At 48.2% G+C, this 12,336-nt stretch overlaps 1 protein-coding gene and 1 long non-coding RNA gene across 3 annotated transcripts; one reads left to right on the top strand and one right to left on the bottom strand.

Moving 5' to 3' along the window:
• Positions 1-2,397: 2,397 nt before the first annotated feature.
• LOC148640565 (uncharacterized) lies at positions 2,398-4,960 on the bottom strand. Of its 2 annotated transcripts, none has more exons than XR_015930097.1 (2): positions 4,903-4,960; positions 2,398-3,198 (listed from the first exon to the last, which is right to left on the bottom strand). It is a non-coding gene; the product is annotated as an uncharacterized LOC148640565 (long non-coding RNA). The 2 variants fall into 2 exon arrangements; XR_015930098.1 differs by lacking the exon at positions 4,903-4,960 and adding an exon at positions 4,751-4,845.
• Positions 4,961-7,249: 2,289 nt separating this feature from the next.
• On the top strand, positions 7,250-12,335 carry aicda (activation induced cytidine deaminase). The gene is made up of 5 exons (XM_088619127.1): positions 7,250-7,775; positions 9,762-9,927; positions 10,333-10,591; positions 10,959-11,074; positions 11,790-12,335. Exons 1-5 carry the CDS (start codon positions 7,756-7,758, stop codon positions 11,841-11,843), a joined length of 615 nt encoding a protein of 204 aa, XP_088475253.1. The 5' UTR covers positions 7,250-7,755; the 3' UTR covers positions 11,844-12,335.
• The last annotated feature ends 1 nt before the right edge of the window (position 12,336 follows it).

The following is a 12,336-nucleotide window of genomic DNA, read 5'->3' as shown; positions in this document are numbered from 1 at the left end:
TTCTCCTGTAGTCTGACTCTTGATCCTCACTGCGTCATGATTCTCCTGTAGTCTGACTCTTGATCCTCACTGCGTCATGATTCTCCTGCTGTAGTCTGACTCTTGATCCTCACTGCGTCATGATTCTTCTGCTGTAGTCTGACTCTTGATCTTCACTGCGTCATGATTCTCCTGTAGTCTGACTCTTGATCCTCACTGCGTCATGATTCTCCTGCTGTAGTCTGACTCTTGATCCTCACTGCGTCATGATTCTCCTGCTGTAGTCTGACTCTTGATCCTCACTGCGTCATGATTCTCCTGCTGTAGTCTGACTCTTGATCCTCACTGCGTCATGATTCTCCTGTAGTCTGACTCTTGATCCTCACTGCGTCATGATTCTCCTGCTGTAGTCTGACTCTTGATCCTCACTGCGTCATGATTCTCCTGCTGTAGTCTGACTCTTGATCCTCACTACGTCATGATTCTCCTGTAGTTTGACTCTTGATCCTCACTGCGTCATGATTCTCCTGTAGTCTGACTCTTGATCCTCACTGCGTCATGATTCTCCTGCTGTAGTCTGACTCTTGATCCTCACTGCGTCATGATTCTCCTGCTGTAGTCTGACTCTTGATCCTCACTGCGTCATGATTCTCCTGCTGTAGTCTGACTCTTGATCCTCACTGCGTCATGATTCTCCTGTAGTCTGACTCTTGATCCTCACTGCGTCATGATTCTCCTGCTGTAGTCTGACTCTTGATCCTCACTGCGTCATGATTCTCCTGTAGTCTGACTCTTGATCCTCACTGCGTCATGATTCTCCTGCTGCAGTCTGACTCTTGATCCTCACTGCGTCATGATTCTCCTGCTGTAGTCTGACTCTTGATCCTCACTGCGTCATGATTCTCCTGCTGTAGTCTGACTCTTGATCCTCACTGCGTCATGATTCTCCTGCTGTAGTCTGACTCTTGATCCTCACTGCGTCATGATTCTCCTGCTGTAGTCTGACTCTTGATCCTCACTGCGTCATGATTCTCCTGCTGTAGTCTGACTCTTGATCCTCACTGCGTCATGATTCTCCTGCTGTAGTCTGACTCTTGATCCTCACTGCGTCATGATTCTCCTGCTGTAGTCTGACTCTTGATCCTCACTGCGTCATGATTCTCCTGCTGTAGTCTGACTCTTGATCCTCACTGCGTCATGATTCTCCTGTAGTCTGACTCTTGATCCTCACTGCGTCATGATTCTCCTGCAGTCTGACTCTTGATCCTCACTGCGTCATGATTCTCCTGTAGTCTGACTCTTGATCCTCACTGCGTCATGATTCTCCTGCTGTAGTCTGACTCTTGATCCTCACTGCGTCATGATTCTCCTGCTGTAGTTTGACTCTTGACCCTCACTGCGTCATGATTCTCCTGCTGTAGTCTGACTCTTGATCCTCACTGCGTCATGATTCTCCTGCTGCAGTCTGACTCTTGATCAAGACGCACTGCGCTGTGATTATGACTCCTACTCAACGGCAGTTTTACTGTTGATCTGCACTGCACTGTGATTTTTTACAGCAGTAACAATCACAACAACAGCAAGAGCATCCCACTGAATAAGTTCTTAACCTACAACCTTTGCAAAGAGCAGTGACATTCAACAACTCCCTTTCACTCATTTCAGCCCCGATACAGCTGGAGAACCCACCTTGAAAAGTTACTCAATATCCATCATTTCAAAAGGAACCTGAGCAAATCATTAGACCACTTTATTCTTCTATAAAGATTAGCCAGAATCACATTTCCCCCCCGTTTGTGGTACATGATCATTCACTGGTCTATTAATGATGAATACTGTTTGGAAAGACTTACGGATATTGTGCTCATCACAGTTCATTTCTAGCTCTGCTACGCTGTTTAAGACACAGTGCCCCCAAACCCTGCGGACTCATTTCTAGAAGCCTGAGTTGAAAACTGCTCCCTTTACGAATGAGTTCACTGGGTCTGCACTCCTACTGAAAGAGCTTTCAGTTCTCCACAAGAAGAGCCCCAGGCAGGTCAGCACAGCTGAACACCACCTCTTGTAATCACACAAATAAACTGCTCAACGCCACTGTCCCAAATACAAGGGACCAAACCCCTTTCTGCAAACAGTTCATCTCATTTAGACACATGAATTCACACATGAGGATCAGAGTGAATTCACACATGAGGATCAGAATGAATTCACACATGAGGATCAGAGTGAATTTACACATGAGGATCAGATGTATTAAATTCAAGTGCACCTGTTTGGTATTGGTGACTGAACAAATTTAAATAGTGTGCACAGTTTAAAAAGCCATATGTCTGGTATATTTCATTTTTTATAGGCAATCCAGTTCTTTAAATACCAGTCCACACATCTGGCATTCAAGATCGAACACATCAGAAAGTGTACAGTCTAAAAAGCTTTATTTGTGGTATATGTAACATTTCTTATAAGCAATATTCAAGTTTCTGTATGCCCTGCATCAGATGTATTTTAAACTTTATATTTAGTCTTGGGGATATCTATTACTGTAAATGCACATAATTGGGAATGAATATATCTATGCAGTGCTGGGTCTGCGAAGCCTATTAAAGTATTTCTAAGCAGCCTTGGGAATATATGACATCTATACTCTACAAATACACACCTGACGCTCTATAACACATTGATACAGCAGTAGGGAACACAGAACAGAATATCCACTCCAGGCTCAACAGGGCTGAGCCTGACACCACAGTGAAAGGCAGTGGCTGATCTCACGGAGAGCTGCGAATACTAAGTCATGGTGATGTTCACGAGATGCACAGCAATACGGACATCCAGATGACCACCCTTTGAAGCTGAAACATGTAGATTGTTTCCCATATCTTTCAGATTTCTGTCTTTGTAAAAAGAAAAACATCCCCGCACATTCAGAACAATAAGTATTGAGCGCAGGTGGGTTTTTCATTACAACTGTTTAAGATGTCTGAAAATGAGAAGGTCCTTCCAGCACAGTCTTCCTGGGGCCGGATGAAGAGAGGGGATTTTGTTTAGCGTCTGGAAAGCATCAGTGCGCAACTACCTGTTGAGTTTCAGGAGGGAGATGTCAATCTGACCTGGAGCTCTGACCTGGACTGGCATAACTTACCTCCTCTCCTCTGTGGCTCGATCACACTCTCCCTCGCGGCGCTCTCTGCGCTGTCCACGCCACAGTCTACCGCACAGCTGTCACAACAAACAACACACATGTCATGTCTTCGGTGTAATATTGGTGTATTACTAACACTCACAACAGTAACACACTGGCACTCCTCCATGCTGCAAACATGCACGTGACTTAAGATACAATTCTACTTGACATAAAACCCAACATAAATTCTTTAAAAAAGAATTCCAACATAATAATATGCTGTTGTTAATAACAATAACAATAATAATAATAATAATAATAATAATAATAATAATAATAATAATAATAATAATAAGCTCAGCACACACAGCAGCTCTCAGTGGGGAGGAGAGCAGAGTGATGAGGCCAGTTCAGAGAGGGGGGTTATTAGGAGGCCATGATGGGTAAAGACCAGGGGGAAATCTGACTAGGTCAATACCCCCTGCTGTTTTCGAGAAAAGCCCTCGGATTTGTAATGACCAGAGTCATGACCACGTTTTCTCATCTAAACCGAAGGACAACACCTTTTTTTTACAGTGCTGGGTGTCAACGGGTTGCCTTCAGTAGTGAGCTGCAGGGTGATACAGCTGCTGGCTAAATATTGTGGGAATACCGCAAATATTTATACTTTAAATATAAACATATGCGGAACTATTTACTCCCGCTATTCAATTCATGATCTACAGAGTTCAAGTCACTTATTATCTGTCTCATTTTATTGCATAGTCTATTAATTACATTTCAAATTGCGCTGATCTGAGCAGCAGTAAGTAGTTAAGGACAGGTTTAGGAACAAACCACCGTGAGGAAATTCAATATTCAAGTTTGTTAAGTATAATGGTTGAAGAAACACAATTACTGCGCAGCTGGGGCGCGGACTGTAACCATGACAGCGAGCAGCCCGCGTGAGCCCTCTGACGTCGTTCCCGCCCGGCGTCCGCGATTGGCTCCGGGAGGCGCTCCTGATTGGCCCGGCTGTTCGCCGTCGCTGCCCCGGTGAGCCCGTGTCCGCCGGTGTTGCCAATAAAGCTCTGTGAATTTGAATCTGCCCTGTTGCCATGGCAAACCTGCCTCCCGCGCGGGAAGCGGCGGAACACTGTCGCTAACGCCACACCGTTAATTTATTAAATAACTCCGAAAAATATTCAAATAGAAACGTATTTTGTCTACCTTAAGGAGATAAAGTACTTTTTTTTTCCTCCAGACTTTAAGTTTATGACAAGATGGGGTACGTTTTAACCACTTCAAGCCCAGGAAGTTTACCGGCTGTTAAGGAAGTGTAAGAATACCAATATATATATATATTTTAAAACAACGGAATTAATCGCTTTATTCTTCATAACCTTAGTCATCTGCCGGCGAGGTAACAGTAACCGCCAGTTGAATTTCAAACGTGTAACTTTATTTTGTATAAATGCCCGCCAAATCCACAGCGGGCGCCAGGTCCCCGTGAACGAACCCCACGGTAAAAAAACAACCAACTCCACACCGAAACACGAACACGGCATTAAAACGCAGTTCTTATTCTCGTTTCAATATCTATCGACGATTCCCCCTTCCACATCACACACGGCTTACTTAAATTTCAGATTTATTAAAAACATTTACCTCAAGGCACGATTAACACAACTACCGACCTAACGAGCTTAAAGTTTGAATAGCTGAGGTCACATTTCAAACAAAAGTAGAATTACGAATGGATGGTACATAAAGTATCTAACAAATTTAATATTACTAATATTTTATGAAAAACTACTGACCGGATGACCCCGACTGCGTCACCGGAACGCGATACGGTGACGATGTTCAGGTGTCGCGCGGGAAACCCGCTTATAAGGGGGGGCGGGGCGACTGCAAAATTACCTGCCGGCGGGCCAATCAACATCCTCTCCCTCGGGTGACCCGCCCACGGCAGCTGCTGCGGCATGCCATTGGCTCTGCTGAAGAGGAAGCTGAACGGATTGGATCTGCACTGAGGGTCTTAGCAGATCTGTGCAGCCTTTTGGGGATACGTGTGCAGTCCTGGAAAATATATCATATGGACATAGACCAGGGATGTCAGATATGTACTTGGGGATGTATGACATCCGTCCATCCATTTTCTAACCATTTTATTCAATTCAGGTTCATGGAGGAGCCGGAACGCCTGCCTTTGGACTGTGGGAGGAAACCAGAGCACCTAAACGAAAGTCTTGGAAGTGAGACAAAAAGAAAAAGAAACAACAATTGTGGCCTACGGGCCCCACTGACGCCCCCCCCTGCAGCAGGCTGAGCTGTCCCAGGAGTCTCCCTGCTGGGCTGCAGGGCGATTTGGCTGCTGGCTCTAAGCCCCGGCACGGCAGATGTGAGATATTAATCTCAGAGGGGGGAAGTTAAAGCAGACCTCCCTGTGAAGAAATATCAGGTCGATCTGCGCTCTGGTGCAAGCTGATCAGAATATAAGCCTTGATTTCATCTGTCCTGACGGTTCTTCCTCATCAGCGCGGCTCTGGTGTGGAGCACCATCCTGGAACACGGATATAGTATATCTAATATGTTATATACAGTATATATGTCATTATGAATGATATATATTTTATATGTCATACATGAAGATACATATCTGATATATTGTAAACAGAGATGATAGTTTCTAGAATGCAGTATAGTGGGAAGTTTCACTGACACACACGCAGGTCCATCGAGAAGCTCAGAAAGAGCCCGTACAGAGAGAACGAGATTCGCAGGTGTTTTTTCAGGCCACTGCGAAACCCGTCTGCTCGCCTGAAGGGTGCTTTCGAGACTGATGTGTCAGGGTGAAAGCAGGGGGTCATCATTTCACTGGGAAAGTGGTACCGCTGGGGTAGATTGTGTGTGTGTGTGAGTGTGTGAGTGTCTGTATACGTGTGTGAGTGTGTGTGCGCATGTGAGTGTGCATGCGTGTGTGTGAACGTGTGAGTGTGTGAGTGTCTGTATACGTGTGTGAGTGTGTGTGCTCACTTGTGTGTGTGCGCATGTGAGTGTGCATGCGTGTGTGTGTGAACGTGTGAGTGTGTGAGTGTCTGTATACGTGTGTGAGTGTGTGTGTGTGTGCTCACTTGTGTGCGCGCATGTGAGTGTGCGTGCATGCGCCTGCATGCGTGTGTGTGAACGTGTGAGTGTGCACGCGTGCGTGTAAGCGTGTGCACGTGTGTGAGTGTGTACATGCACACGCGCATGTGCGCTTATGTGTGCAGTGACCTGATGAGAGAGCGCCTGTTTAAACAGATGTTCAAGCTGCGCTGTACAACCTTGAAAACAAGCAAAAAAAATGACCTGTGCTCAGAGGAGCCAGGATCTTTAACATGCATGTAAGCCCGAGGTAGGCTGGTTTAACAGAAAATACACACAACCTCCACACGCATATAGAGTAGGCACGTGTGAATGCGTATGTGTGCAGGAAATTCGAAATAATCTCAAATTAAACTATGATCTTGCACGGTAAATCAGCCCAGTGAATGTGAGAAACACCATAGTCAGACCTCAACAGTGGGACTATATATAGCCCTAAGGTACAGCCCACACACAACACACTCTCCCCCGTTTGTGGTAGAAGGTTATTCACTGGTTAATTCATGACGATGAATACTGTTTGTAAAGACTGATATTGTGCTCATCACAGTTCATTGCTAGCTCTGCTACGCTGTTTAAGACACAGTGCCCCCAAGCCCTGCGGACTCATTTCTAGAAGCCTGAGTTGAAAACTGCTCCCTTCACGAATGAGTTCACTGGGTCTGCACTCCTACTGAAAGAGCTTTCAGTTCTCCACGAGAAGAGCCCCAGGCAGGTCAGCACAGCTGAACACCACCTCTTGTAATCACACAAATAAACTGCTCAACGCCACTGTCCCAAATACAAGGGACCAAACCCCTTTCTGCAAACAGTTCATCTCATTTAGACACATGAATTCACACATGAGGATCAGAATGAATTCACACATGAGGATCAGAATGAATTCACACATGAGGATCAGAGTGAATTTACACATGAGGATCAGAGTGAATTTACACATGAGGATCAGATCCATCGGATGTATTTTAAACTTTATATTTAGTCCTGGGGATATCTATTACTGTAAATGCACACAATTGGGAATGAATATATCTATGCAGTGCTGGGTCTGCGAAGCCTATTAGAGTATTTCTAAGCAGCCTTGGGAATATATGACATCTATACTCTACAAATACACACCTGACGCTCTATAACACATTGATACAGCAGTAGGGAACACAGAACAGAATATCCACTCCAGGCTCAACAGGGCTGAGCCTGACACCACAGTGAAAGGCAGTGGCTGATCTCACGGTGATGCAGTTTTCCTCCTCCTCCTCGTGTGGGCAGGGCAGCCCGGTCTGACCAGGGCTGAGCAGAACGGTGCTTCGTCCTTGCAGGTTAACCCTTCGTGGCCCTAACGGACGCAGCCTGTGTCTCTCTCCCCTCCCCGCGATTCAAACGCTTGGGCACCAACCAGAAACCGGCTCACTGGTTTTCACCCCCTCCTCCCTCCCTCCCTCTCTCTCTCTCTCTCTCTCTCTCTCTCACTTCTTCACCCATTCACTCGCTCGGGGAGCACCTCTGACTGCCAGACCTGGAAGATGACTAACAAGCTGGACAGGTGAGCGCTCGTTCTGAAAGCCTCTCTCGGGCCAGGCTGCTTCCCCACCACTGACTCCCGGTCTGAGTAAGAACTGCTCTCGGTTTCATTCGCGGCTTTTTCACTACTTTCTCTGTTTTCGATCTGCGCCGACAGACAGTTCAACACCTGTCATCTGTACAGAGTGATAATACAGACACACTGACCGGACACTCCAGTACATTAACACTGCACTGAGAGAGAGAGGGGGGTTCATACAGACACACTGAATGAAAACTATGCTCAGGAAAAGTGGATGATACAATTACATACCAGGGTAAGGGTCATACTTATGAATTTGTTGAAGTTACAGAGGAGCTGGACTGAGTGTCTCTCCAGTATCTCCTGCTCTGATGGGGAGGGGTGTTCATGTGAAGTTACAGGGGAGCTGGACTGAGTGTCTCTCCAGTATCTCCTGCTCTGATGGGGAGGGGTGTTCATGTGAAGTTACAGAGGAGCTGGACTGAGTGTCTCTCCAGTATCTCCAGCTCTGATGGGGAGGGGTGTTCATGTGAAGTTACAGAGGAGCTGGACTGAGTGTCTCTCCAGTATCTCCTGCTCTGATGGGGAGGGGTGTTCATGTGAAGTTACAGAGGAGCTGGACTGAGTGTCTCTCCAGTATCTCCAGCTCTGATGGGGAGGGGTGAATCTGAACCACAAGAGCATCACATGTTTAGTCAGCTGCAGGTGCTTATTTCATGCCAGTGAGCTCACAGAGAGTCAGCCTGTGCAGGCAGATGTTAAAATAGCATCCATAATAATAATACAGTGTGTGATCTCCTGTCCCAGCCTGAGGAACAGACAGTGAGCCTGTCTCTCAATAATAATAATACAGTGTGTGATCTCCTGTCCCAGCCTGAGGAACAGTGAGCCTGTCTCTCAATAATAATAATACAGTGTGTGAGCTCCTGTCCCAGCCTGAGGAACAGAGAGTGAGCCTGTCTCTCAATAATAATAATACAGTGTGTGATCTCCTGTCCCAGCCTGAGGAACAGTGAGCCTGTCTCTCAATAATAATAATACAGTGTGTAATCTCCTGTCCCAACCTGAGGAACAGACAGTGAGCCTGTCTCTCAATAATAATAATACAGTGTGTGATCTCCTGTCCCAGCCTGAGGAACAGACAGTGAGCCTGTCTCTCAATAATAATAATACAGTGTGTGATCTCCTGTCCCAGCCTGAGGAACAGACAGTGAGCCTGTCTCTCAATAATAATAATACAGTGTGTGACCTCCTGTCCCAGCCTGAGGAACAGTGAGCCTGTCTCTCAATAATAATAATACAGTGTGGGATCTCCTGTCCCAGCCTGAGGAACAGTGAGCCTGTCTCTCAATAATAATAATACAGTGTGTGATCTCCTGTCCCAGCCTGAGGAACAGTGAGCCTGTCTCTCAATAATAATAATACAGTGTGTAATCTCCTGTCCCAACCTGAGGAACAGACAGTGAGCCTGTCTCTCAATAATAATAATACAGTGTGTGATCTCCTGTCCCAGCCTGAGGAACAGACAGTGAGCCTGTCTCTCAATAATAATAATACAGTGTGTGACCTCCTGTCCCAGCCTGAGGAACAGTGAGCCTGTCTCTCAATAATAATAATACAGTGTGGGATCTCCTGTCCCAGCCTGAGGAACAGTGAGCCTGTCTCTCAATAATAATAATACAGTGTGTGATCTCCTGTCCCAGCCTGAGGAACAGTGAGCCTGTCTCTCAATAATGCTCCATACTGTATGCCTGTATGTAAATGTATATATGATGCGTCTGTATTGTAAATGTCCGTAGGCGTTGTGTTATTGTAACACGGAATTATTCTTTGATCACGCCAGCAAAGCTTCTTGAATGGAATGACTCCTCTTGCTTGTCATCTTGTATGATTTTAATAGAAGGGCTCGCTATGGTGCCAGGCTGTGGTGCAGGGCTTTAAAGAGATCGGATCGGCGCTGGGAAACTCTCTGTCTGTCCCTCTCAGCGTGCTGCTGGCCCAGAAGAAGTTCCTGTACCACTACAAGAACGTGCGCTGGGCCCGGGGGCGGCACGAGACCTACCTCTGCTTCGTGGTCAAGAGGAGGGCGGGGCCCAACTCGCACGCCCTGGACTTCGGCCACCTGCGCAACCGCTCCGGCCTGCACGTGGAGGTGACATGCGCTAGACCATGTCTCCCAGCGCTGAGGGTCATGGGACTTGTAGTTCCTTCATCCCCGGCATACTCATTGTGTGTAATATGGTTACTGTGTCTCTGTGCTGTAGTGCCCAGTCAGTCAGTGTCTCTGTGCTGTAGTGTCCAGTCAGTCAGTCAGTGTCACTGTGCTGTAGTGTCCAGTCAGTCAGTCAGTGTCTCTGTGCTGTAGTGTCCAGTCAGTCAGTCAGTGTCACTGTGCTGTAGTGTCCAGTCAGTCAGTCAGTGTCTCTGTGCTGTAGTGTCCAGTCAGTCAGTGTCTCTGTGCTGTAGTGTCCAGTCAGTCAGTCAGTGTCTCTGTGCTGTAGTGTCCAGTCAGTCAGCTGTAGCTCTTCCTCTTACGGACTCCCTCCCTCCTCTCCAGCTCCTCTTCCTGCGCTACCTGTCCCGCCTGTGGCCGGCCTACGGCGCCGGCGTCAGCTACTCCGTGACCTGGTTCTGCTCCTGGTCGCCCTGCTTCCACTGCGCGCTGCGCCTTTCGCAGTTCCTGGGTCGCCACCCCAACCTGCGCCTGCGCATCTTCGTCGCGCGCCTCTACTTCTGCGAGGAGAACAACGTGGAGCCCGAGGGTCTGAGGACGCTGAAGAGGGCCGGCGTGCACATCTCTGTCATGACCTTCAAAGGTGGGGGGGTGGGCAACAAGTCCCATGGGTTTCCCTGGCTGGTGGGCAGGCATAGGACTACAAGTCCCATGGGTCTCACTGGCCAGAGGGCAGACATAGGACTACAAGTCCCATGGGTCTCACTGGCCAGAGAGCAGGCATAGGACTACAAGTCCCACGGGTCTCACTGGCCGGAGGGCAGGGATAGGACTACAAGTCCCATGATGCACTGTGACCGCATAGCCACCCACAGTGTCGGGGCTAATGACAGATGGAGTTTTTGTTTTGTAATAGAGTGCACTGGGCAAACTGTTGTGCTGTAAGCGTGCTCACAGCCTGCATGGTACTCAGCAGACAGTTAGGTGGTCCCCTCTTTCTCCCCTCTCAGACTATTTCTACTGCTGGCACAATTTCGTCGCCAGTCGGGAGCGAGTCTTCAAGCCCTGGGAGGGGCTGCACCAGAACTCCGTCCGGCTGTCCAGAAGACTGAACCGCATCCTGCAGGTACAGCAGACACAACACAAACACAACACGCTGACACACACGCAAAACAATCACAGTAGAGACACACAACTGACACCATACACACGGAGCAGGGAATACACCCACAATGGACACAACACACACACAGCAAACACAATACTCACAGCAGACACAGCACACGCAGAAAAGACGCAATCCACGCCACACACAGTGACAACCAGCACTACACAAAAGACAGAGACACACAGGCAGGGACACAAAAAGAAAAGTATTTTTCCAGCGAGCACAGCAATCAGCGGTCGATGCTGATAAAGTCACCATCGCCTTTCCTCCTGATGAACTTCCTAGAGCAGACGCTATGGGCGTGACTATCTCTCACTCGGTGGTTCGGTGCGATACTAGCGGCAACAACGGAAGCCTACAGCACCAGGGCACCCGGCGGATGAAACGTCCGGAGCTCAGTACAGCGCAGTCACGGCCACTCTCGTGTACGGGAATGAGCCAGGGAGCCAGCTGCAAGGGTGAAGTTGGGGAGGAGGGAGGCGCGCAGGGTTGTGGGCAGTGGATATTTCTATGTAGGCAGTGGAGGTGTGAGATTAGATGTGTCCTCCTCCCCTGACTTATCCGTTAGATCGCTCCGTTATTCCTCGTGATATTTCAGGCACAAGAATCGGAAAAAGCCCCCACCTGCGCGGGTGACTGATCCCACCCCTCTCTCTCTCTCTCCGTCCCGCAGCCCTGCGATGACATTGATGATTTCAGCGACGCCTTCGCCCTGCTGGGCCTATGACCAGCCCCTCCCTCTCCACGCCCCGGTGGTCCCGTGCGCTACCTCTCCCTCCGTCGACGGACACTCTCTCTCCGTCGCTCTTCCGACATTCCGTTACTCCGAAGGCGAGAGGGTGTCGCAGCGTCACTCCGACTCGGCCTCCCTCAGTGTTCAGACGTCGACTGGCCCCACGCGTAGATGTCAACACACAACTACAGTACGGGTTCATCTTCCACATCTCGGCTCTGTCCCCCCTCTCCTCTCTCTCTGCCCTGCTGGGCGTTTATTCCAGCACGTAGCCTCTTCTCCCGGTCCAGCGAGGCGGGAGACGCAGTTGAGAGAGAGGGGAATAGGAGTGAATGTGGGAGGGTGAGCAGAAACATTCAAACAGGTGCTTTTTCAATCCCTGTGGATTTGACTCCTGGGATTTCCAGTGCTTCACGAAGCAAAATACAATGGCATTAATAAGATTTCATTCCGATCTGTGCATCTACTGCTAAATGAATAATTAAAA

This window comes from Lepisosteus platostomus, chromosome 25 (assembly GCF_059453375.1).
Source record: "Lepisosteus platostomus isolate fLepPlt1 chromosome 25, fLepPlt1.hap1, whole genome shotgun sequence".
NCBI classification, from domain to species: Eukaryota; Metazoa; Chordata; class Actinopteri; order Semionotiformes; family Lepisosteidae; genus Lepisosteus; species Lepisosteus platostomus.
The sequence above is the reverse complement of the archived record's forward strand: the minus strand, read 5'-3'. Positions and strand labels throughout refer to the sequence as shown.